The sequence below is a fragment of the Pagrus pagrus genome (genome assembly GCF_965226575.1).
Source record: "Pagrus pagrus genome assembly, chromosome: 8".
Taxonomy (NCBI): Eukaryota; Metazoa; Chordata; class Actinopteri; order Spariformes; family Sparidae; genus Pagrus; species Pagrus pagrus.
Window position 1 is genome coordinate 13,464,281 of NC_140192.1, and position 24,497 is coordinate 13,488,777.

Sequence of the window (24,497 nt, forward strand, 5' to 3'; positions counted from 1 at the left end):
CGTAACTTGTTCGCCACTAAATGGTCTGCACACAAGCAAGTAGCTATCTTTGTCTGTGTACCATTTTGTGCTGGATGGGAAGCAAACCGTCAGGTTACTGGAGCTTTTTTTAGCTGGAAATAGCTACCTACTGTGGCTGACAGACGAGAGCCAGGTTTTATTTCATGTCGGACGACAAAACAATGAGTCGTCTGTGACTAAAAAGCTCCATAAAGCTGAGTCAGTTGAAAAATTCTCAGTGGGTTAGTCACTTACGTAGTCATTTAATTGTTTACTGAATGGTGCAGATTGGTGTACAGTTGGGCTACTTGAGCAAATATTACTCTGCTGTCTATAAGTGGACCACCAGCTGACTCCAGAGGGGTTTAACAAATGATACCTGGTGGGCTGTTTAAGGACCCTCCGCTGTGTGGCTCTGTCAGAAACCCCATCTGAGATAACACATGATGCCCCTCGCCTGCACGCCTATCGCTGCTCCGTCAGCTGGATTGGCTCGTTCCACAACTGGACAGGAAGTGTGCTAATCTGCAACCCGATCCAGGGGAAGGAAGAAACTCAGGAACCAGCCTTCGGTGCTTTCACCAGTCGTATTCATCACCAGAGCTGGAGCGAGGCTCATTTAGAGCGGGAGCACGGCTTAACTAAACATCTTCTCCATAAAATAAATGCTTCCAGGTTACTCCCAGTCCAGGTTGCACTCAGAGGAGCATCTGATCTCAATTACCAGGAATGCTATAGGAAGCAGCAAGCCTCGGTCTGCAGCCTGTGCCAACAGCACCACTGCAACCAGCAGCATATCCACGTGCCCTGCGCAGATAGGAGTCCTTTTCAGGCACTTGTAAGATGGGAAATGATGATTTGATAATTAGTTCCTGATGCCTCTAATCCTTTTTTATATCAATCATGTCTAGGAAACAGAATGTAATTCAAATACAGTTTGCTGTTTGAAGCTGTGGAAGTTGGTCAGTGGGTAAACTAAACGTCCACTGAAGACTGATGTAGGCTACAAACGTATGGACAGTCCAAACAAACCTCATGATCAAACACCAGAAAAACACTGAAAACAAAATCACCAAGAACTGATCGTTACAAGCACATTGCTGAGTGAAAGTATCACAATTGCGGACTGTGACTGATGCAGTTTCTAAAAAGGATGCGTTAGGGAAGTGAGCTGTCTTTGCACTTCAAACACTGCCCTCAGAAATCTAGAAAACATTTCATCAGTGGGTTAAATTTATAGTGTTCTGCATTCAAATGCAATGCAATTTACTCCTACTTCTCCAAGATGAAAGGGTTTACTTGAAACCCCTGCCTGATGTTTTACTTTAGGAAACAGAGAAAACTATAGCAAGCACATATATTCAATAAAAAATATATTTCTTAGATACTAGTAGTAAAGTAAACACAAAGAGGATTCAAGGCTGGGTTTATGACTTATTACTCTCTATATACAGTGAACAGGGAGTTAAATTGTGTTTCTTCAGTGCTCCAGTGAGCATACTTTTTTTTCTCTCTCTCCTCACTCCTTAATCAGCTGACTATGGGCGTTTACTCTTTCAATTAAATCAACCAATTATGTCACTGTCAAACTTTAAAGCTCTACTGCTTCCTGCTGTTGTCAGCTTCAATCCAACGCAAAATCATTGCAACCCGTCACCTCATAAGTTCATGCCCAGATTAAGAGTCGACTTCTCATCGCATCCAGATCTTCATCACATGAAATATTAAAGTTTATTACCAAACACATGACATCTTTTAGTTTATTCGTTTTTGCAGGGACATTGAGGAAAGTGTCATGTGCAGCCAAAACGTCGAGAACGAGGATCTGTTTTTGCTTGGCCAGATGATAACATTGCCAAAGAAAACACATTAAAACAGCAAAAAAAAATTAAAAAGCTTAACATAAGATTAAAAGCTTGAAGGAGTACGGCAAGCCAGATGCCCAGTAGGAAATGAAAGCAACAAATCAAAATAATCAAACAGTCAGCACCAGCAGGTTTAACAAAACAACATATGACATTACAGAAGACGCATAAAAACATGTAATTTTGAGTAAAAAATGGTTCTTTGCCCAATATGCTCATATGTACCTACTTTAAAATGATGCAAATTCCCACTGTCCTCAAAGGCATCTGTACCCCATCACCCATCATCTCTTCACCTCGACACGTGGTGGAAAGTAACTCAGGAAGTACTGTATGGAAGTTCAATCTTGGGGTGCTTGTAAAGGGTCAGGGCAGCAGACAAACAAACCCTGTCACACAGGCAGACAACACAGTATGGTCTCCAAGCGACAACATGCTGAGCCCAAAGGGTTTTGGGTTGAAGTGGTGTGTGTTAAGTATCCTCCTTGACAGGATGTGGAAAATACATATAAAATAAACATTAACACTCTGCTGACAGGGTTTGGCAAGACAGATCAGCAACTGTTGTTCAACTGGAAACGAAAAAGTTGCAAACAAAAGACTTTTTTAATTAGAGTTAGATACTGTTGCCTGAATTGCACTCAAACTGGTTAAAAAAATAAATATAAAGCAACATTAACTACACATTCAGAGAGAGCCAAGGCCTGCAAAGTTTATACGAATAAGCTGAACATGTTTTTGTCAAGATCCACCTCCATGTGGACACTGCCGACGAGCTAGTCCTAAAATTGCTACAGTATGCAGGAAATTATAAGCAGAGGAGTTACATCAACACTCAAACATCTCACTTAGGTCTGGCTCAGATGATTTCTCTGTGGGAAGGTATCAAAGATCAGAACCTGGCAGCTCAAAATTGCGGTGTTTGTCCATTTTTAAAAGAAGACAGCTTTTTTTGCTCTTGTACTTATCTTTTTCTTTCTATATTCCCGAAAAACACATATCATATACGCTTGCAACTCCAATTTCCCATCAGTGTCAGTGTATCTGTGTTGCTCCTGTGATGGACTGCCGGCCAGTGTTTTCCTGCCTTAATAGGAACTGGAGAAAAATACTGAATATATGTTTTTATATCGGGCATACTGTATGAGTATGCATTTTGTGAAACTCTGTAGTTATATTTATGTTTTTGATTTATAATTATTCTAACAAGAAAGGCCTGGTCTATTAACTTGCCAGCAGGTGGAGATAGAGGTCTTTAACATTTTCTTTAAGCATCACCCTGTTTATGCTTCCTGGGGCTGTAATGATTTGAATGACACATATAAAAACAAAAAATTTAAATAAAAACAGTTTTTTAGGACAGAACCTTTCACACTATGGATCTAAACATTATCCTGAGAGCAATTTACCCACACGTTCTGGCTAAAAATGATCAGGTCAAAATTATTATAAGCGCACTTTATTTAAAATCTATTGAAGACTAAATGGAGGAAGTGGAGGAAACTGTGTTGCCGCCCATTATCTATAGCTGTTGTTATAAAGCCAGTGAGACCACAGCAGCAGGCCTGAGGGTTGTTATGGAGAGAGCAGCCCGTGTCAGAAGTTACTTTCTACTAACAGACTAACACTGAATCAAAATTGATTTCATTGTGAGCCCTGACAGACAATCCACCTGAGGGAATCATGAAACGTGAGACCTTAAAATTAATTAACTAAACACCTGCTAAATGAATTTGATGCCTTTGCTCCAAGATAATATTCAACTATTGTTCATTTTTATAGAGTTCGGCCTCTTCTCCATCTGGGTGTTCATTAACCTACTGCTGCTGAAGAGCTCATCATGTGCCGGCGACTCCAGTGTTGGTGAGTAGTTTTTCTTTTTGCATCACAACATGAATTTATTGTTCGTCTCTACTGTAAAAACCTTAGACTGATAATACAAGAATTTGGTTTGAGGGGGTGATGATAATATATATGTGTAGTTCTTTGTTTCTTTCTTTCCTTTTCATAAAGCTTTTAGTACAAAACTGAGGTACTGTGAATATTTGCGCTGCCGGTGTTACTCCATATTCTGTGACCATCGTAAAGTGTGATTACTGTTACTTTAACATTTGTGAAGGAGTAACTGACAATAGACACAGATTTTGAACAGTTTCTGATGACCTTTCTTGACCTTCATTCTTATATGCTTCTGTTGACCCGTGATACAGATTTTTTCCCTTGACATGATCTTTATTGGTTTTGTAACATAAGAGCACTTGAGCTGAATAATGCGGCAATGTGAAAAAATATAATATCCAATCCAATATTTAAGTTGTCACACTGTTTTTGCCTCGTCATCCTCTGAGATCATCATTGAGCTTTTGTACATTAAATGAAAAGAGCCATTGTGTTAACATTACCTGTGAGCAGGGGAGTGATAAGCAATAATCCCAATGCTCGATTGGAGCTAAGATCACAGAAAAATCAGCAAAACATGAGAGAGAGCTCCTACAGGCCAGCTCAGATAATCAATTAAACTCTAATTGTGATGATCAATAAAGCTTTCAGGTTAAGTCCAGGCCACTTAATTTAATTTTGATGAGAAATTGTATTTCATGTTCTGCCATGTGACAAGTCCAGGGTGTTTCCTCTTCCCCCTCTTGCCCAGTGCATGTTGGGAAAGGCTCTATTTCTGAATAGATGTATAGATAAATAGACTTGTATTCAAATTCAAGACACCATTGAGTTGACTTTAGTGGAGAGCCATTTAAAGAGTGTAACAGAGATCATACCACGACAAACTGGTAAAAATGAAAGGGACTGTAAAATTGTTTGCCTTGCCTATGGCTACACAATAATACAGTTCTGGCAGAAGTAGGCTGATACTGCATATATTAAATAACTACAGCAAATGTAGATACTTTTACTTGGATTGGATCCAGCCTACATTCATCTGCTTCCTGGACTTTCCTGGAAGAGTAAGACCTACCTAACATCATCACATCAGTACTATTTGAAACAACATCCATGCGTCATACACTTCCTCTTTCTATACACTTAAATCTATTTGTTGTTTGTGTGGACATGCTTATCCATCCCCTCATTCACAGCTAATGAGGAAGAAAGAGCTGCAGCGTCTCATTATCTCATTGAACTTCTGCAAGCATAAAGGAGGGACAGGAAGTCAAGTTACAACGACCAAGGGTGTTAAAGATATGAGGTGGTGGTATGCAGCAGTGACTACTGTTTCCCAGAAGCATGAAGAGAGTGTATAATGTGTTAAAAAACCAATATGCTATACACAAACACACACCTTTAGGCCACAGCTGGAGATAATCTTTGAATAGTTATGATATGAGTTAATATAAGTTTAGGGTTGTTGTATTAAAATGCATAATTATATGTAGATTTATTGACTTTCCTGTTGTCTGTGTTTGTCTTTGTTTCCGGGCTCATTTCGGTATCATTTTGAGTCATGACACTGTCTGCCAACCAGCTTTTACTTGACTGATTAATCATTCTTAGAAAGCAAGATGATCTTCTCCGTATTTGTTTGCAGTGAATCCCTGTTGCCACTACCCCTGTCAGAACTCAGGAGTGTGTGTCAGGTTTGGCACAGAGGGCTACCAATGTGACTGCACTCGCACCGGCTTCTACGGAGACAACTGCACAGTTCGTAAGCATAAAGAAATGTGAATTACCAACATGAATTTAAAAGTTGCAGCTCAAGGTTCTTCCAAGTGAACATCTGGTCAGCCTGCAAATTAACCCTCAAGTTCCCTTCCCTTAACTAATGGCTTCATTGATGGTTAATAGTTTTAATCAGCATATTCCTATCACACTGTTAATACTGTATATATCTTGCTTACTCTGTCACACATAACTGCACTACTGCTTTTTCTGGTAAGATGCTAAACCAGAAGTTGGCGAATACGTGTATTTCCCAAAAAGTGTTATAGTGACACTTTAGAAAGTGTCAACAAGGCCACCAGGCCTACTGAACCCCTCCTGCTAAGTACATTAGCTCTGTGAATCTGTAAGTAATTGATAAAGCTTGATATATAATGAATTTGCTGTTACAAATAAGTTATAAATAAAGGGTTACATGTTTGTCACTTTCCAATCAGCCAATAGCAAAAGTTAGTGGCCTGATAAACAGCAGCCAATGGGATGTTTTTCACAACCTGGCAACACAACAAATTCTTATAAATGGTTTATAAGTGATTTCTAAAACTTTATTAAATGATTAATAAGCATAAGTCACAACTTATTACTGATCTTTGTGTGCAGCGGAGTTCTGGACCAGAGTTCGTCTCATGCTGAAGCCCAAACCTGCGACTGTTCACTTCATCCTCACCCACTTCCAGTGGTTCTGGGACATCGTCAACAACTCTTTCCTGCAAGACACTATCATGAGATTAGTGCTGACAGGTAGGCGTAAAGGTTAAAGGCAACAAAACTGAAAACAAGTCACTGCAGAATTGCAGACCACAGACCACAGATCAACGTCACCCGCTTGCAGCTAATAATTTCCCAACATTTTCTTTGTTTCATCTCTGTTTTTTTTCTGGTCACACTATGTAGGCTATATTTTTGGATAGATGATAGGCTTTCTGAAAGGAGTTTTGGTTTTATCAACTTTAATGTATTTAGAGGTGGAGACACATTTTGGGGTTTTTATTATTATTGCAAAACAGCATTTGAGACGAGCTTTGTGCCAACGATTGTTCAAGCCCAAAAAAGAGACGCTGGACTTGAACGAGCAGTAAGACTTCCTTTGATAAATATTTTAAAGTTTCATGCTTTCGCTTTGCTGTCACTCCTTTCAGCTGCAGATTAATATGCATTTGGTGTGCTCGTGCTCTGGCGCACTTACAGCCGCATAAGTGTGAATGTGGGCTGAGTAAAAATAACCTACAGCGCCCGGGTTCATTTAAATAAATGAACATGTCACCAAAATGAACAAGTGTGGCTTGCTGGTGTGTATTAGCCATATTTAGCCAACTAGAGACCATTAAGGAACAGAATAAGTATAAGCAATCAGGTTTTAGCTACACAGACACTCACTGTATTGTTGTTTTTTGTCTTTTCATGGGATTTGATACATAGTGCATCACCAACCAACAACATTTTGTCACTGTCTTCCAAAGTCAGAAGCGACCTTATTCCAAGCCCTCCGACCTACAACACCAAATATGGATACATCAGCTGGGAGTCCTACTACAACATCTCCTACTACACCCGTCTCCTCCCTCCTGTACCTGAAGACTGTCCACTGCCCATGGGAACTAAAGGTGAGACCTTCACAGCTACACACATACTGTGCTCCGGAGGCAATCTTAACATGTTTGTTTCTCTGCAGGTAAATCTGTTCTTCCTGATCCCAAACTGATGTCTGAGAGGTTTTTTAAGAGAAAGAAATTCAGGCCAGATCCTCAGGGGACCAATCTGATGTTTGCCTTCATGGCCCAACACTTCACCCACCAGTTTTTCAAGACAAACCATGAAGCTCAAGGGGGCTTTACCAAGGCTTTAGGACATGGGGTAAGACACATCTCTTTAATAATTTATTGGTTGCTTTAAAATTATATACCACATTTCTGTATTTTTCTCATACTTGTGCAGGTAGATGCGGGCAATATCTATGGAGACAACCTCATGCGACAGCTTCAACTCCGGCTTCATAAAGATGGAAAGCTGAAATATCAGGTTATAAAGAAAAAGCTCGACATTTTGGGAAATACACTTGTATGATTTAGTTAGAGTTCGATGAAAAGATTGATATCACTCATACTTTGCAAGAGCCAGTAGCCAGTTAACTGGGGGAAACAGCTGGCTTTGTGCTCGATGTGAAGGTAACACAATCTGTCTACTAGTAGAAAAGCTCACAAATAACTAACATTTTAATAATCCATATAAAAACAATGATGTGAAAATGTATTATATCATTATATATTGTGGTTTTAGACAAAGTTAAATGGTCAGACTATTTCAAAGCTAAGCTAACCCTTGCTTACTGTTTCCCCATTCTCCCCCTACAGTCTTTACTGCTAAGCTAAGTTAACCAGTAGTTGCTGTAGAAAGTACTACATTTTTATTTGTCATTCTAAGTAGGGCAAGTCGCTCCATTAATCTTTGAAATACCTGTTTTTTTCCGATTGTAAAGAGTAATAAATATTGTTTTTGAAAGGAAATCTAATAACTCAGGTTTTGAGTATTGCTGCCAGAGTTGTTTTTGTACAAAAAAAGACCGTAAAAAACTTTGATTTCCTGTGTCATGCAACTTCTGAGAATCAAACCGTTTCCAGAGAGCAGCAATTGTGATAAAGTGGTAAAGAGAGAACAATCCAATCGCTCACTTTACATACCGCTGGCAGCTGACGGTTTGTTATCTTGCCTTTGACATGCTTCTAATCAGGGTTTGAAAGCGAACTTCCTCAAACCATCTTTATCTAAAAGCCACTTTGCGTGGGAGGGTTGTTTGATAAATAAGCCATGCAATGACTTGTGTGCAATCAAGCAGACAGTGGCAAGAAAAAGGAAATTAACTCCAAACTTTTAAAATACTTCTCTCACTTGTGGATTACTGTTTCTGTTTGTTCACAGTTAGTGAATGGTGAGATGTACCCTCCTACAGTGTCTGAGGTTCCTGTGCACATGGTGTATCCTGAAGGTCTCCCTCCAGAAAAACGTCTGGTCATTGGTCAGGAGATATTTGGCATCCTGCCGGGTCTTACCATGTATGCCACCATATGGCTGAGAGAGCATAATAGAGTCTGTGACATCCTGAAGGCAGAGCATCCCACCTGGGACGATGAGCAGCTTTTCCAGACCACCAGACTCATCATCATTGGTGAGTTACAAGTTTGTGTCATATTGGAAAAATTCTCTTTCTTTAACAGACTGTTGCACAGTTTAGCTCCATGTGTGACATCAATTGATGACATTTCTTTGTCCTCCAGGGGAGATAATCAACATCATAATCGAAGAGTACGTGCAGCATCTGAGTGGTTACCTGCTGAAGCTGAAGTTCGATCCCTCTCTGCTCTTCAAAGATCGTTTCCAGTACAGCAACCGCATCGCTCTGGAGTTCGGCCACCTCTACCACTGGCACCCACTGATGCCTGACAGCTTTCTCATTGATGGACATGAAATCCCGTACTCCCAGTTTATTTACAACACCTCCCTCCTCATGAACTTTGGGGTGGAGAAGCTGGTGGATGCCTTCTCCCGACAACCTGCAGGACAGGTAGATAAATACCTTCCACTGACTGTGTACAAGAATGTAGTTTTAGGGGTAAAGTCTGGGTAGTTTTTAAGTTGAAGTACTTTTACTGAAGTACTGTACCTAAGTACAATGTTGAGGTACTTGTACTATATTTAACTAGTATTTTATGTAACTTTACACTTTTTTTTAACTTGGGACCATAAGCAGGGGCTCGACTGCAAGGTTGGGAACCACTGGACTAAACTAACCAACTGTATATAAGGTTGTTAAAGCTAGTTTGACCCCGAGTCGCAATGACAGAAAAATGCAACTCATGCACTGATGCATCAGTATTAACAATTTTGCATAATAATAATATGTAATAGTCAGTCGTGGGCCTTTTTTCTGCAGATCAAGAACTTTTTACTTTTGACACTTTTAGTTCAATTCACTCATGATACTTTTGTTCTTAAATAGGATTTTGGAAAATAACACTTTTACTTTAAGTAGGGTATTTAGACATGGCACTTTTACTCAAGTAAAGGATCGTACTTAGTATTTCTTCCACCACTGAGAGTTTATAGTGACTTGATATGAATCAGAGAACTGCAAAATGAATATTTGACATTTGCTGGTGGATGAATCGTCAGGCTGACATTTATCAGCGTAAAGACAGATATATGACAGGAAATGCTGTGAAGGAAGTTGAGCTGAGTCCTTATCATTTGATTTTGTCTCTTGTCTGAAATGCTTGCATTATGACTTGTTGCCTCATTGAAAAACACTGTCATCTTTCCGGATGCATGCTATAAAAATCAGCTGTAAGATCAAAGAACTGCAGGAGGATCTCTCATGCAGACCGCAGTGATGGTGAAACATGATTTGGCACATTTTTCTAACCAATAAACCTCCCCACAACCCCATGGTATGTCACGGAGGGTTTTTCTCACAGTTTGTCATTTGATTGACGGTATTATTGAACAGTTCAACAAAATAACATTGCTGTAACTGTTTTGTCTGGGTTTCAGATAGGTGGAGGTCATAACTCTCCTGAAGTAGTGGTCAAAGTGGCAGAAATGGTCATCAAAGAATCTCGAGCAACGCGTGTGATGCCCTTTAATGAATACAGGAAGAGGTTCAACCTGAAGCCATACACCTCTTTTTATGAGTTTACTGGTAAGCTGGAAAAACAATTGCAACTATAACTTATATCTGAAACTCTGAAACCATACAGTCTATGGTGTAACATGACAAGATAACAGAAAAGGGATGGTTAATAACAGCTGTTTTCTCGTTTCCTAACAGATGACTTGGAAATGGCCAGAGGTTTAGAGGAACTCTATGGTGACATAGATGCTTTGGAGTTTTTCCCCGGCGTCCTGCTGGAGAAAACACGTGGCAACGCTATATTTGGTGAGAGTATGGTGGAGATGGGTGCTCCCTTCTCTCTGAAAGGCCTGCTGGGAAACCCAATCTGCTCCCCTGAGTACTGGAAGCCAAGCACCTTTGGGGGAGAGACTGGTTTCAATATCATCAAAACATCCACTTTGAAGAAACTGGTGTGCCTCAACACTAAGTGGTGTCCATACGTGGACTTCCATGTTCCACGAAATGAGGAGGAGGCAAAACCAAGGAAAGCATCCACTGAACTGTAATGAATGTTCACCTAATGACCCATGGTTTTATTACTCACAGTCAAGTTATTACTATGCTGCCTGTGAGTGTGACATACCGTGGTTGTCAGTGTGCCATATGTTGTTGTCATCATCCCATTCAGATGTATTGCTCTTATAAAGAAAAGAACAGATTCAGTGGTTTTAATCCTGCCTTCAATGTATGACATAAACATTAAACAGGTCTACCTCCTCAAATACAGCTGACAAATCACATCTGGTGTAACCGATGTATTCATTACCATTTCACAAGAAAGTTCCTCTGAACCTCAGAAAAATATACTTTAATTTGCTAATGGTACAGCTCCGTACTGTGAATATTTTGTTCTGCATTTCTTGGTGTGGTCATCGTCTTCTTCTTTTTAGAGTGGAATTATTACATTAGGCTACATCTTCTTGAGAATCAAATTATAAAACACCCAGCACTGCTGTGAAAATTACCTGTTTGCAGAAGAAAATGAATTGACTGTATTATCAATTGATGAAAATAAAATCTATAGCTTATAAAATGTTTTGTGCCTAGGTACAACCTCAAAGCCTCTGAGACTGATTACATTGTGTGCAGTTATTACATCATATGCAGGTCTTATATTATGTTGTTACATTAGGCTGAGTTGTTTTATTGAATGGGGCAAAAACCTACAATCACAGTACTAAGCAGCTATACATGTTTCACTTTCTCACTCTGAACTGTTGGCGGGGTGCAGAGGGTTGTGTAGTCTTGTGAGCGTGAGAAGCATTTTCACACCCTTGTGGTTTTGTCGCTGATGTCTCAAGATATTATAAGACAGACTGTGTTATTTCTGTCTTCCAAGTGTCAATTTAGTTGTTGCAGCCATAGATTGGTCTGTAGTGTGCACAGGGTAGAGCATGACACCAAAACCGCTGTATCATGAGGGCGTATTCTCTTCACATAAAACCATACACATTACTCTGGTGCTTAAGGCAATCATTGTAGGATGCAAAAATAACTTTAGACATCTCATTCATATCTACTTTTTGTGAAGTTACCTCAACCTTAAACTGGCCTGGATTCATTTTTAACTGTAGGGTGAACAATGTATTGCCTGCCTTACCAAAACACTACAGTCTTTAATGGCAGTGGTTTGACTGACCCCTGTGGGTTACATTTTTAATATTCTTGCATATCCACTAGTGCGGTTGCTGCTCTTGCAGAGTTTCTCTGTATTTTGTCACAGTATGAAAAGCACCGGTTTAAATAATGATGGCTGGATTCAATTTTCTGCTTCACTTAAGGGTCCCGTGGCACTGCCATGGCTTAGTAGGGAACTTGAATGGAGCAAAGCTTTCTTATCAGTAACATCGGTGTTTTTCCCAGTATGACAAGTCAGAATGTCTGCTGTGAAAAGTAAACCTACCAGAAGAGAAACTATTGACTCTACATACACTCTATATTGAATCAGTGTTCAAATGATGCAGTAGTTGCCATTTAAACTGGACTGGCTGGAAGAATTGAGACATAATTGTCATCATCCTCCATTGTCACAGAACAAGGCTAGCAAATTTCATGTTCAGAACAACAGTGAGCTGGCAAGACATCTTCAGCCTCCACGTAACTTCACCCATCCATAATTTTTTCCCCCAGTACTGACTCTTTTCTTGTCCAGGGCCCTGTCGCTCCTCCTCTAGCACCCCACCTGCCTTTCCTCTGTCACCTCATAGCCTCCTTACCACACACCTGATCCTCGTCATCTCATCAACACCTCAGTATATATATACCTGCAGCGATACCTCCTCTTTCGGCTCAGCCTTTACCTAATTTGCACATTTTACCACATCCCTTTTGGATTTGTTTGCTTCCCTGCTGGCCAACCTGTTTATGTATTTAAAGATATGTTGCATTTCTGTATTAAATTGTCCAAAAAGGGCTAGACCAATGTTTTTCAATCCCCTGCCCTGCATGTTTTAGATGGTTCCCTGCTTCAACACACCTGATTCAAATGAATGGATCGTTATAAGGCTTCTGCAGAGCTTAATGATAGCACAACATGCAGGGCAGGGGCCCCCAGGATCAGGATTAGAAAACACTGGACTAGGACTGGACTATATTTTTTGATTTATGCACTTACATTATCCCAAATGCTCAAACCCCAGGATATCCAAGTTCATTGAAGGTAATGCTGCATTTCTCTGTAGCTTCCAGGAGGAAATGAGGCGGATTTTCACCTCCCATGCTATTTATGCATTTTGTTTTGATTGAGAGACCTCTAGTGGCAGAAATCACATACATACATTCCTGCATTCATTCACAACTTTGAGTTCATTTTGCTGATTAAGCTTCTTTACTTTTCTAATAATAAAGTATTTTTCTATTGTTGTTTTCCTACTTTTAGCTAAAGCATCTGCATACTTCTTCCACCAATGGCATTCAAATAATTTAGTACCTGGACCTTCAAATAGGATGTTGAATCAAAGGTACTTTTAATTGCCAACAAATGCTCAACAGAGCTGTTCCTTAACAAAATACTGCGAGAAATTAAAATAAATAGTCCATGAGAAACAATAGCCTGTGAGTACCATATGAACTGCTTATACTTTTAATTAGCTTCAGTAACAGCTTTGACATACAGTTTAAAGTTCACAAGCAAGTCTAAGCTAAATACAAAAATACCACAAAGGACTTTGGTTTTAATGTCTAAATGTTTATTGATACAGCCCCTATAACTTTCCTTTGGTTTTCGAAAAAGGTGTTAACAGTCAAGTAGCTTGAAATCAGAATTATCAGATCACTGCAACACAGTGTGTACAGTCACAAAAACAAAACACTGTATTTTGTGATAAAGTATAAGTATCCTTGGCTGTTTCACTAAAGAGGTCAATGCTGTACAACCGTACTTAAACACAACATGAATCAGACTTAGCATGTGATTCCTAAATAAGTAATAATAAAAATAAAACAACACATGAAAATCTTCTCTCTCGCACTTTCAGTCAGAAAAAAATGAAATGCAAAAAGTAAATTAAGTAGAAAGCAAGACTTAAAGATGTATTCAGAAGTAGCCTTTACTACAGTCGACCTATAACATGTAATTAATGTAACCACTGGCAGTAAAACAGAAAGTGCTGTGCTAAAGCTATAAATTATACATTTACAAAAAGATGTTCACAAGATGTCAATACAGCGAATGTTAGCCTCGTAGATTGACCTTAATCATAAGAGGAATAGTTCAACTTTTTGGAATATTCGCCTTAGAGTTAGATGAGATGATCAATACTCTCGTGTGTGTCTTCAGTATGGAGCTGAGGCCAGGAGACAGTTAGCGTAGCTTAGCATGAAGACTGAAAGCAGGTGGAACGAGCAAGCCTGGTTCTGTTCAAAGTCCAAAAATATGCTTAACAGCACCTCTACAGCTCAGTAATTAAGACTTGATGCCTTAATCTGGCGCTACTTAGTCTGATGAAATATGGGAGCTGATTGGTCATTATCCTGACTGTTAACTAACGGGGGACTGAACAGAGGAGCAGCTACTGAAGTGGAGTTAGAGACAGAGTTGATATGAGTGCTGGTACAGACTGCCATCGAAGCAGTGGCTGCAGGGTAAAAATGGACATCCACTGCAACTGTAGTGAGGCCCAAGGAGACGTGGTGAGAAAGAAGGAGGGGAGGGTTGCCGTGTGAGATGCTGAGGCTGTGGTGGATGGGTGCTACACATGCCTCAGCACTCTGCAGGGTTAATGAGGAGCGCAGACCCTCCCCAGGTCTGGATGGTGGAGAGGGGGAAGGAGAACGGGAAGGTAAAGATGATGGAGGAGGCAAGGCATCCTGGCATGGACTGCGGTTGTCTCCTCTGTTACTGGTCCAGTCCTCAGTACACTGCAGCTGGATGCTGGGCTGGGACAAACTGCAGTCCTTCTCCTCCTCCAGAGAGGGATCAATCTGAAAGAGTGAAGAATGGACTCCTTAAAGAGAACTAAGGGACGATTTAACTTATTAGATAAAGTAAAAGTGACTATTGTTTAACTTTGACAAAGAGTGGAGAAAACAGCCCGATCCATTTCGGTGCTACCATGGCGCTACCTTGTTAGTTCAATCTGTTCATGTTTAGAGGAACAAAATTCCCCCAAAAGTCAGACGAAAAAAAAAATCTCTAGATAAATTTTCACCATGTCATATTCATTTATGTGTTGTCAAACCTTTGTGTCAAGAATTGGCTCCGGATAAGTCTCAACAGTGACTGAGTGGTTGTCCAGAGCAGGTTGTGTGTCGTCTTGAAGATCCTCAAATGTGGGCTCCATCTGCACCGTGACCAGGCTCGGCCCTGGAGGTCGGGCTCGGGTTTCTGATGTGTTGGGGCTCTGCTCAATCACAGCCACACAGTCGTCGTCTTCAAAAGCTCTGTGCAAGAAACACAACACTCTGGTTTCATGTATCTTTTACACGGATGCTAACAGACCATTGCAAGGCCTCATCATGTATTATAGTGTATTTACCTGTTTTCGTATGTTCGTCCTGCAGCTCGACGTTCAGCGTGTCGTAAGGGGACCCCTAGATTCCTCTGAGCTGTTAAGGACATGTAAATTGGCTCTAAAGGAATAGTTTGACATTTTAGTAAATATGCTTTATTTGCCTTCTGGTGAAGACAAGATTGAGCATTGCAATTATAAAACATTGCTGAACTCACAATGGACAGTTAAAAAAAATAATCACATTTAATGCAGAAGAACCAGATATCTTTTTTTTTTTACTTTTTACACACTTTCCTTCCTTGCCAAAACTAGGCTCCTACATTACCCACAATGCAGCTCTATCACTGAGAGTTTGGAGATTATGGAGTGTTATGCTAGTGGCAGCTAATGTATCCTGTAGCTGTTCGCCTCAGGCAGAGATGAGAAGTGGGCTAAAGACGTGTGGTTAGCTTATTTCTTCATTAATCCACCATCCATTAGAAGCCACTGTGTTACATGTTTTACTTAATTCTAGCGAGCTGGAGCCGATAAATACCCGTGACTATACTGCTCAGTCATTTGACTGGGTAATGAATGCCAACTGCACTGACGACAAAAGCCAGATGTTGTGGGTGTTGGTAGTTTTTTTGTCCAGTGTGAAAAGAGTTCAACTGTATTTATGTATTAAACACATTCAACAAAATATTCAGAATTTGACATAGGTGAATTTGACATTTGATGCGTCTGAGGATCTCTGACCTGCTCGGCTTGTTGGTGCAGGTTCATTCTTCTGGACCACTGAATAGAAGGTAACAGTGATGAAGATAAAGGCCAGAGATACACCCACTCCCACCACGATGGGGATGTCATGTTTCTCCAGCACAGGCAGCCATGATGGAGACTGCTGCGTTACTCTGGAGTGTAAAGGACATACTCGAGTGAGTTCTCACTGCTTTGAAGCACAATATCCATCACTCCACCATCTTTTTATCTTACCTACCTTGGATCATTGCTGGTCATAGGTGACTGGGATGTATTCCGCTTCAGCCACTCTATAAGCTCTGTGTCATTGGGGGATTTAACTGACTGAACTGTATCCCCTTGCTGGCTGTTATTTAGTTGTACCTGATCGGACATGTTGACCTGATGGACAACACGAATCTCAGGGGCCGATGTTGAAGGATCGGTAGTCCGATCGGGAGGATGGAGAGTTGGGATTGAAGGCTTTCTGTGTTGGAGTGGAAAAGCTTCTGTCTGTGGTAGAGGAGATTGTGAGTGGAGCAGTGGATGTTGTGTCGGAGATGGTCGAGGTTGGTTTTGAGGGACTGTAGATATGGTTGAAGTTGGTTGCGACATTGTGGGCAAAGGCTGGCTGTTGAATTGTTGAGGCTTTGTGACTGAAGTAGGTGAAGGTTGTGTGGAAGCCAGATAATGCTGCGTTGTTGGCAGCTCAAGATGGGACTTTGGGAAAAGCCTTTGAGTGAATGCTTGTTGATGATCAGATGGAGTTATCTGTGAGAGGGTTGGTGAATGTGTTTTCTGTTGTAGAGGTTGACCTAGGTCCTCGAGTTTGGTTTGAGAAATATGGGTTAAAGTTGGCTGATGGTAGGATTGGTAAAACTGACTTTTTGTCACTAGCTGATGAGGTTGAGTTGGGTCTGCTTGTGAAGCAGAAGACACGGTGGATGAGCCAGAGCCAGTCGGCGAATACGAATCCAACTTGAGAGAGCTAAAGGGCCTACCCACTGGAGGGTTTGATGGTGGTTGAGGCACTGACGTCTCAGTGACATACTCTGTGATTTGACTGGCTAGAGACACAGCATGAATCTTAGAGCCCTTTGAATCAGACTCTATCAACAAAACGTCACTTCCTTGTTGCTGAAATTGTGTATGTGATGATGTTAATGTCAAATGGGATGGACTCTCAGTGAGTACATACTGAACAGTTGTACCCAACACTTCACTGGTAACAACCGATGTCTGGCTGTGAGTGTGGAGATGTGCTGGCTGGAAGTTCGGATGTGGAGGAGGTGGTAACATCGGAGGCTGCATCTGAGTGACTAACGGCTGGGTTGGCTTGGTCGTTGGCTGATTCAGGTGATGCTGTAGAAGACGGCCATGCGACCCACGTGGCATTTTTAGCTCAGCTACTGCTCCCCTTGGAAAGGTAGAAGATGTGGTAGCACTGCTTGTTGTAGCGTCACAATGTGATAAGGAGCCTAGAAATAGTGACAGAAAGTTGTTTTCTTTCATATAACCGATACAATTTCATCAAATGAATGGCTCAATCTGGTATCACAGCAACACAACAAATAAGTACAGTTAGTCGATAGTTATCAGGTAGTAAACAAATGACATTGTCAACCAATTGTATGACTTTATGCTGCTGTTGCCCAGTTATACCTATATTATTTACAATAAACTATAATGGCTGTAGGTATAAAAAGATAGTACGTACATGTGGCCTCGTCGTGCTGAGTCTTGACATGTGGTTGATGTGTTGTCTTCGGAAGTTGCTGAACCACAGACTCGTCGGTTTGGGAAGCTGGTGTTTTTTTGCCAGTGTTGTTGCTCTAGAAAATATGAAAAGAAAGGCTCTTAGTTTCAGTCAGGCAGTACACTTGACACAACCAGAAGCCACAAAACAAGTACAAAGCAGGTGATAGGCCACAAATACCAGAGCAGCGATGTTATCCAATGAACTGCATATTAAGCTGCAAAGAGCACACACAATCAAGAGTAATTCACAGCCTCTGGACAGAAACCACATATAAAAAACATATACAGAGTCTACACACTGATTTTAAAGCAAAACAGTGTCGCCAAACAAGCCACGGCCGGGATTTTTAACAGCGTTGTTACTCACAGCAGACAAAACCAGTCTTGTCTGCCTGCCTCTATCAGCTGGTTGATGTTCAGCTTAGGACAGAGAACAGCATGAAAGACAGTCAGCAGGAGAAGAAACTTGTGCATTTTCGGTCAAGGAAGCATCTTGTCATACAAGGTATTTACTGTGTGTGTGGGTGTGAGTGACTGTAGTTCACTGTGGATCAATAATGACAGCACAACATGGCCTGATGAGAACGCTATTTGTAAAACTTAAATGTCAAATTATGTTATTATGTTAAATTAATATATAATGGCAGCACTACACACACACTCTCTCACCCGATGATATATGTGCATTTGTATTGTATTTGTCACACTACCATTGAAGAGGAAATATCACTAGATGAGTCGATGGTGACGTACCTGTGACAGTGAGGATGGTACGTCTCTGATGTCGTCCTGCTCGGTTCTCGGCAGTACAGTAATATTCTCCTGCATCCAAATACTGCACACTGGAAATATGCAGAGCTCCATCTTCTACACAGGCCACAAGATAACAAGTCATAAGTCACAGAGAGCTGAAACGTGTTCACACCTGGTCCAACTTCCAATAAGAACTTGCTGAAAAACCTGATTGAAATGAATGCAAAAATGTCTCCAATCACACTTTGGACTCACCATCAATGTGTCTGTCTTCAGTGGAGCTGATGGGAGACAGTGTCTCTGCTCTGCCTTTGGTCCAGTTGTAAGTAATGGGCAGAATCCCTACAGCCCTGCAAGGGAGGACCGCTGAAGCCCCGATCCTGCAGCTCACCTGACCTGCGGAGGTCACTATGATGGGACTCACTGGGAGGAGGAAAGAGGAAAGTTGAGTCTGCATTACTATCATCACATACATCATATTACACAATGTGTATAATGTGTGTGTAGAATATAACACACATAATCCCGCACCCAGAGTTAATTTCTTTCACTACTTAAACCAATGCAACATACTGAAATTTTGTGCCACATAATCATTATTTGGTGCACAAAATGTCAAATTGTCTTTAAAGGAAGTCAAATAATGTTTAAAGTAGAGACATGTATTGAATTGGACTTTTTCTCAACAAGTTGAATCTTCTCATAAGTGATACTTTGTAAACTTTATTCCACAAAAAGGACATTTCTTCAGCTGGACTCAACTGCTGATTTGAGAAGGAGTTAGTTCATGACATCGCAATGAAGTTAAGTGTAAAAAAGATTACCAGCAACTCTCAGCATTGCTGTGTTGTGGCTTTGGCCCAGTGTGTTAGATGCCTCGCACACATACACTCCCTCATCATAGCTCCTGGCTGACTGGATGTAGAGCGTGGCATTTCTCAGTCTATATAAGAAAGATGTAAATGGTCATGTACTATGAGACATTTGTCATAGTACTTCATTTTATTTACAGGACTAAACAGTTTAGTCCTTTCCAATAAAATCATAACACTTTAACTTACCCTAAAGCAATTTTGCCCCCTGTCTGCTTGGAGTGGCCTCTCTTCACCCAGCTGATAGAGGGTAGAGGGTGACCAGACACTTGACACTCCAGCACCACCCGAGCACCCACAGGCACTGTCAACACTTGAGGCCACAGTTTCACTGATGGAGGGGCTGCCAGGAGAAGGAAAGAATTCATAAATACAAGGAGTGGAAAAAAATATTGATATGGCATATATTGTATCACCTCCTCGAAATGATCATCAATACACTGAGGCCAAATCTCAATATTTTTTACTGAAGTTGCTGAAGTAAAAAATCTTGTAAATGGATCTTTGGCAAGCTACCGTCTTCAAATCAGGCCCGGCCGCCTGAATACCGCAGCTAGGAACAATGGAACCATACAGCTGCTCACAACAACTACTACTATTGTCATTGTGGGCAACATATGGTATCGCATCGTATTGTATCGTATCGTATCGTATCGTATCGTATCGTATCGTAAGTTACTCTGATTCTCACCCATTTTGAACAGCTTGAACAGATGAAGCAACAATGGCACAGTATGTCATATCTATTGTAATGTACCTTGCACAGTTAGGGCTGCTCTTCGAGAAGTGAGAAATCTTTGAAGGTGGGTGTTGGAGGCCCTGCAGAAGTAGCTCCCACTGTCAAACTCCTGGACACTGCAGAGAAAAATGTCAGGACACACAAGATTGCGGACACCTTGAAGAGGTTATATACAGTATTATTTGGGGAACGTTTTTGTAGGTAGGTAGCCTCAATTGTTACAATAAAGACAGACATAATGTACCAAAGTCCATATCCTGAAGAAGTTCAATAAAAAACATCCTTACTAATGGTCAGCTGTTAAAGGTGTAATTTGTTAGAGATGGCCAGAATTCGCAGGTAGCTCCAAAACCTCAGGCTGCTCACTATAATGGACATGCTACTCTTTGACTGTAGCGACTAGCTTCTTAAACACAACACACACACCTGTGGAAGAAGAGGTCTCCACTGGGCAGCACAGTTGAGTGAGCTGTGGGGGTGAGCAGATGGTTGTTTTTGAACCAGGACACCTGGGCTGCTGGTTTGCTGTATGGAGGCCTGCAGGTGACTGTAGCATTTTCTCCTCTCCTCACTGTCAGGTTGGCGGGCTGCTGGACGAAGTGCCAGTCCATCTCTGGAAATACAACATGTTAGTTGCTTAAATGTACATGTGTCGTTCCTGTGTACAGTATGTGCTTTTCACAGATTTCTAACTGAATTATCATATAATATTAACACTTAAGTTTACTGAACATGTAGGCATACAGTACCGGCTGGAAGAAGGAAGGCGGACTGAGACTTGATTGACTCGTTCTGGTTGGATGCTTCACAGTGATATGAGCCCTCATCGTCCTTGGTCACATTCCTGAAAACACAGCCAGAAATAAGACTTTAAATTCTGTCTGGCAGGACCATAAACCACTTTAAAAGCATCAAAACTACAGACTCTGTGGATCGCTACCTGACATAAACTGTATAAAAACATATTCCTGAATTAAAAGCAAAATCAGCATAATTCTTTACAATTTGGAAAAAAATAAAAAGAACAATAGGAATTAATATTTAGTTGTTGGACCTGAATGTGAGCAGCTGTCCATTGTTGTGGAGGCTGAACGAGGCCGAGCAGTTCGTCAGGAGGCAGCCGTCTTTGAACCAGTGCACCATGGGAACAGGGAAGCCACCAACATCGCAGTGCATGGAGACCTCTGTTCCCATGGCAGCAGTGATGTTGTCAGGGCCCTGGATGATCTGCAGCCTCCTCGGGACCCCTGCAAGGTAGAGGGCCAACACTACAAGATATTACCCACCACTGCAAAAAATTTATGTGAATAAGTCATTTAATGTTGCATATTACAATATCAGTATCTCCTGCGAGCTTGCACAATTTAGGTCAAACTTTATGCACTAATGGATAAATACTTTAAAATCGCTCATACTATATTGATATTTATATTCACACTATTTATATTTTTATATTTTTATTATGTCTTTTACGTGCTTTTAGTATTGTTTGTTGTTTTGCACCTACAGACCACAGCAGATTCCTCTCATGTGTAAACTTACTTGGCAACAAAAGCAATTCTGATCTTGATTCTGATTCACTGGATCTAATATTTCAATTGGCAATTGATCATTTCTCTTGTCTTCAACTAATTTCTAAGAGATATTTTCAATTAAATTTAATTTTTGTTGCCCTGCATCAATACTGATTTAAAAAAAACACTGTAACAGTTGAAAGTACATTGGAGCATGAGGAATTGCACGATGACAGATTTCACTTCACTTAACTGACAACTCATTAGAAATGTAAAAGATTTTTGTGATATTGTTGTACATTTTCAACAGACTGCATACCATACCATATACTATATATAAGACATAAAGTGACAATTTGCCAGTATGAATTGAAGAATAAAAACACAAACTCACCCTGCACAGTTAGTTTAGCTGGCTTGCTCCTCTTGCTGATGTTCAGTAAAGCATTGTGTGTGACACAAATGTACATCCCATCATCCTCTAACGTTACGTTGAAAAGATGCAGAGTGCCTGAGGTCTTCTTCTGGTTACCACCTCCAAACTCGCCCTGAACATGAAAACACAGTTTGAAGCATGCAGTAAAAATCTAGGTAAAAAAATAAATAATAATAATACATATAAAATGTAAGTTTACCTTGATTGAAACGACCAATTAAATACACTTTGCTACATTCCAGCACTGCACATGAGTCACATACAGCAGCATTCACAGCACAACACCACCTGATAAACCTCTGATGTCCACATCTGTGTGAATCTGACTGACTGCAGAAAGGCTATAAAGACGGTTTATCATAAAAAGCCAGTGTCCCAACAAATTATGTTATTCTCACTTGTCCGGCACTCATAAGTTCACTCAATCACAATTTCTGTCTTTGGGCCTGAATGGCAGTTTCAGCCCTGTAAATTATTTCAGAGGTGGTATGAAAACACTGAGCTCGCCCATTTTAGTCTGTGCTTTACAACCAAAGCTGCTGCAGCGTCAGTCTTCACCCTTATTAGCCCTTCTTAAAGTTTTTCCTACAAGGAAGTGGTGTTTGATGCCCTTCCCATAAGCTGTCACATGGTTCACTTTCAAGCTCACCTGAATCTGTCGACCTCTTTTGACCAGGGTCCCATCCTTGAGCCAGGTGATGCTTGCAGGAGGTGAACTCTCACCTGACACACACTGGAAGAAAACTCCCTCCCCTTCTCTGACTGTCTGGTCCTGGGGACTGAAGAAAACATCCTCCAAACCTGCAACACACAGTATAAATAAGAAATGCACATTAGACACAGTCACTATATTTACTCAAGTAATGTATTAAAGTACAAACCTGAAGTACTTATGTAATTATATTCCTCTTCCACTTCCATTTATTTAACTTATATAGTTGTAACTTGTGTCTTTGATTTTACCTACAATAATTATTCAACTTGGATATCTGTACAGACATTTAGTAGACTCTGACTTTGGCAACAAGTTGATGTTTAGGGCAAATGTATGAACGAGCTCACAATAAGGGGTAAATGGACTCACCCAGTTGGGATGAGACTGCCAAGCTGGACAGGATGAGTATGCAGAGGTGGGAAGTCATCTGTGGGAGCATCCAGATGGCGACAGAGATGTGCATCCTATTGCAGAGCTCCCTGGGACGAATGAGGAAACCACCACGCAGCTTCATCCATGGTGTCAGCTGGGAAAGTGTGCAAGGATAAAAAAAAAATTTTTTAAGTGACAGGAGTGTGCAGGATGATGGGAAAAATGTGAAAGTGTTTCAGATATATTTCTCTGTGATATGCTAAGACTAAAACATCATAATTTCAACACGCTGAACCTGCCGTTTGCACAGATTCACTTTTGATCAGTTTCTAGCAAATGTATTCAGCAGATGAATTTAACCTCCCTCTCTCCCTCTCTTGCTCTTAATGCCCTCCCTTCCCCTCTCCCTTTGCTTCATTCCTATTTTGGTTGTGAGTCTGTGGCACCGCAGCGAGCTCAGCTTTGTCCTCTTTAGTCCCTTGAATGGGCCCAGCCACTTTATAGAGCTTGCGCTGTGGCCCTCCACTCAATGAAAGTGACATGAAAAGAGGCTGCGGAGCTTTGTACTATGAAGATCAGTTATTGGTCCTCTGCAAGGAAAGCTTCCCGTCTGATCACATAGGCTTTCATGATCCTCAATATGGCCTTATAAGGGCTGATCCTTTATTGTCCAAGCGTGACACAAATTTTGCTCATACATTGCTGCATTTGCACGAGTAAATATCAGGGGATGTTGAAGGGAAACATGCCAAAGACGTAGTTTTGATCTCAAGAGGCTCATTTATGATTAAAGGGTTAAAACTGAATTTGTAATGATGAAGGTTAAAGAGCTCAGAGTGCTTTGCAAAAATGTGAATGTTGCACAGAGAGCTGCTGGTGCTAAATCTCCAGTCTAGTGCAGTTAAAATATTCTTTGCATCGAGCATCTCTATTGTGCAGATTTGATCCTTTTCCCTGTATATGTGTTTTTGACTTTAAGGTGGTTAACACTATTTAAAGATGACATCTTGAGATTTTTGGACATTATTGGGCATTATTCACAGCTTTATTACTGCAGAGCAACTTAGCAGTTAAAAGAGCACCTGCTTTTTTTATTTTCATTTTTTTTTTTACTTTTATGTTTAGACTTATTTTGTCTGCTGCTATTTTTTCAAGGTTATTCTTTTATATTTCTCCTGGTTTTGAAAATAGCCACACAAATCCGGATTAATGGGAACATACCTGTTGTGCTGAAATTAAGTTTAGTGTTAGTGTAATAAAACAAAACCGTTGTCTTTTCCTGGATTTGAATGCTTGAATACAGTTAGATGTTTCAATTTTCAACTTTTTTGAAATGATCAATGAGTTAACACTTATAAACGATACAATTTGTCCTGAGACGGCATCAGCCTCTCCTAAATTGCATTAGAAGTGGATTTTATTACTAGGAACCATACCTGAAAATTGCCTGATATTATCAATAT

At 40.6% G+C, this 24,497-nt stretch overlaps 3 protein-coding genes across 4 annotated transcripts; 1 reads left to right on the forward strand and 2 right to left on the reverse strand.

Annotated features, from left to right (window-relative positions):
* Nucleotides 1–3,323: 3,323 nt before the first annotated feature.
* Nucleotides 3,324–11,145, forward strand: ptgs1 (prostaglandin-endoperoxide synthase 1). Its single transcript, XM_084359469.1, has 11 exons — nt 3,324–3,555; nt 3,648–3,728; nt 5,407–5,523; nt 6,138–6,278; nt 6,998–7,141; nt 7,210–7,391; nt 7,473–7,556; nt 8,454–8,700; nt 8,810–9,096; nt 10,083–10,230; nt 10,360–11,145. The coding sequence occupies exons 1-11, from the start codon at nt 3,549–3,551 to the stop codon at nt 10,707–10,709; spliced, it is 1,788 nt and encodes a 595-aa protein (XP_084215595.1). The 5' UTR covers nt 3,324–3,548; the 3' UTR covers nt 10,710–11,145.
* A 2,177-nt stretch (nt 11,146–13,322) lies between these two features.
* LOC311261846 (uncharacterized protein) lies at nt 13,323–17,701 on the reverse strand. 2 transcript variants are annotated; one of them, XM_084360857.1, is made up of 6 exons: nt 17,593–17,701; nt 16,135–17,353; nt 15,894–16,048; nt 15,180–15,249; nt 14,883–15,084; nt 13,323–14,625 (listed from the first exon to the last, which is right to left on the reverse strand). In XM_084360857.1, the coding sequence occupies exons 2-6, from the start codon at nt 17,268–17,270 to the stop codon at nt 14,134–14,136; spliced, it is 2,055 nt and encodes a 684-aa protein (XP_084216983.1). In that variant the 5' UTR covers nt 17,271–17,353; nt 17,593–17,701; the 3' UTR covers nt 13,323–14,133. The 2 variants fall into 2 exon arrangements, with proteins under 2 accessions (XP_084216983.1, XP_084216982.1); XM_084360856.1 differs by having other exon boundaries at nt 15,180–15,273.
* A 177-nt stretch (nt 17,702–17,878) lies between these two features.
* LOC311261882 (protein sax-3-like) lies at nt 17,879–22,360 on the reverse strand (the record flags this gene model as incomplete). Its single annotated transcript, XM_084360895.1, has 12 exons — nt 17,879–17,887; nt 18,001–18,053; nt 18,387–18,500; nt 18,642–18,809; nt 19,211–19,329; nt 19,448–19,601; nt 20,016–20,113; nt 20,424–20,610; nt 20,747–20,841; nt 21,052–21,244; nt 21,906–22,059; nt 22,346–22,360. The coding sequence occupies 12 exons, from the start codon at nt 22,358–22,360 to the stop codon at nt 17,879–17,881; spliced, it is 1,359 nt and encodes a 452-aa protein (XP_084217021.1).
* Between the last annotated feature and the right edge of the window lie 2,137 nt (nt 22,361–24,497).

Excerpts from the sequence above, each read along its gene's own strand:
- ptgs1 (XM_084359469.1), top strand. Across the intron at positions 6,279-6,997 it reads CATGAGATTAGTGCTGACAG|TCAGAAGCGACCTTATTCCA; the intron begins GTAGGCGTAAAG and ends TGTCTTCCAAAG. Across the intron at positions 7,557-8,453 it reads ATGGAAAGCTGAAATATCAG|TTAGTGAATGGTGAGATGTA; the intron begins GTTATAAAGAAA and ends GTTTGTTCACAG.
- LOC311261846 (XM_084360856.1), bottom strand. The coding sequence starts at position 17,270 with ATGCCACGTGGGTCGCATGGCCGTCTTCTACAGCATCACCTGAATCAG. Across the intron at positions 15,274-15,893 it reads TGCACCAACAAGCCGAGCAG|AGCCAATTTACATGTCCTTA; the intron begins GTCAGAGATCCT and ends CTATTCCTTTAG. Across the intron at positions 15,085-15,179 it reads GGACGAACATACGAAAACAG|AGCTTTTGAAGACGACGACT; the intron begins GTAAATACACTA and ends TTTCTTGCACAG.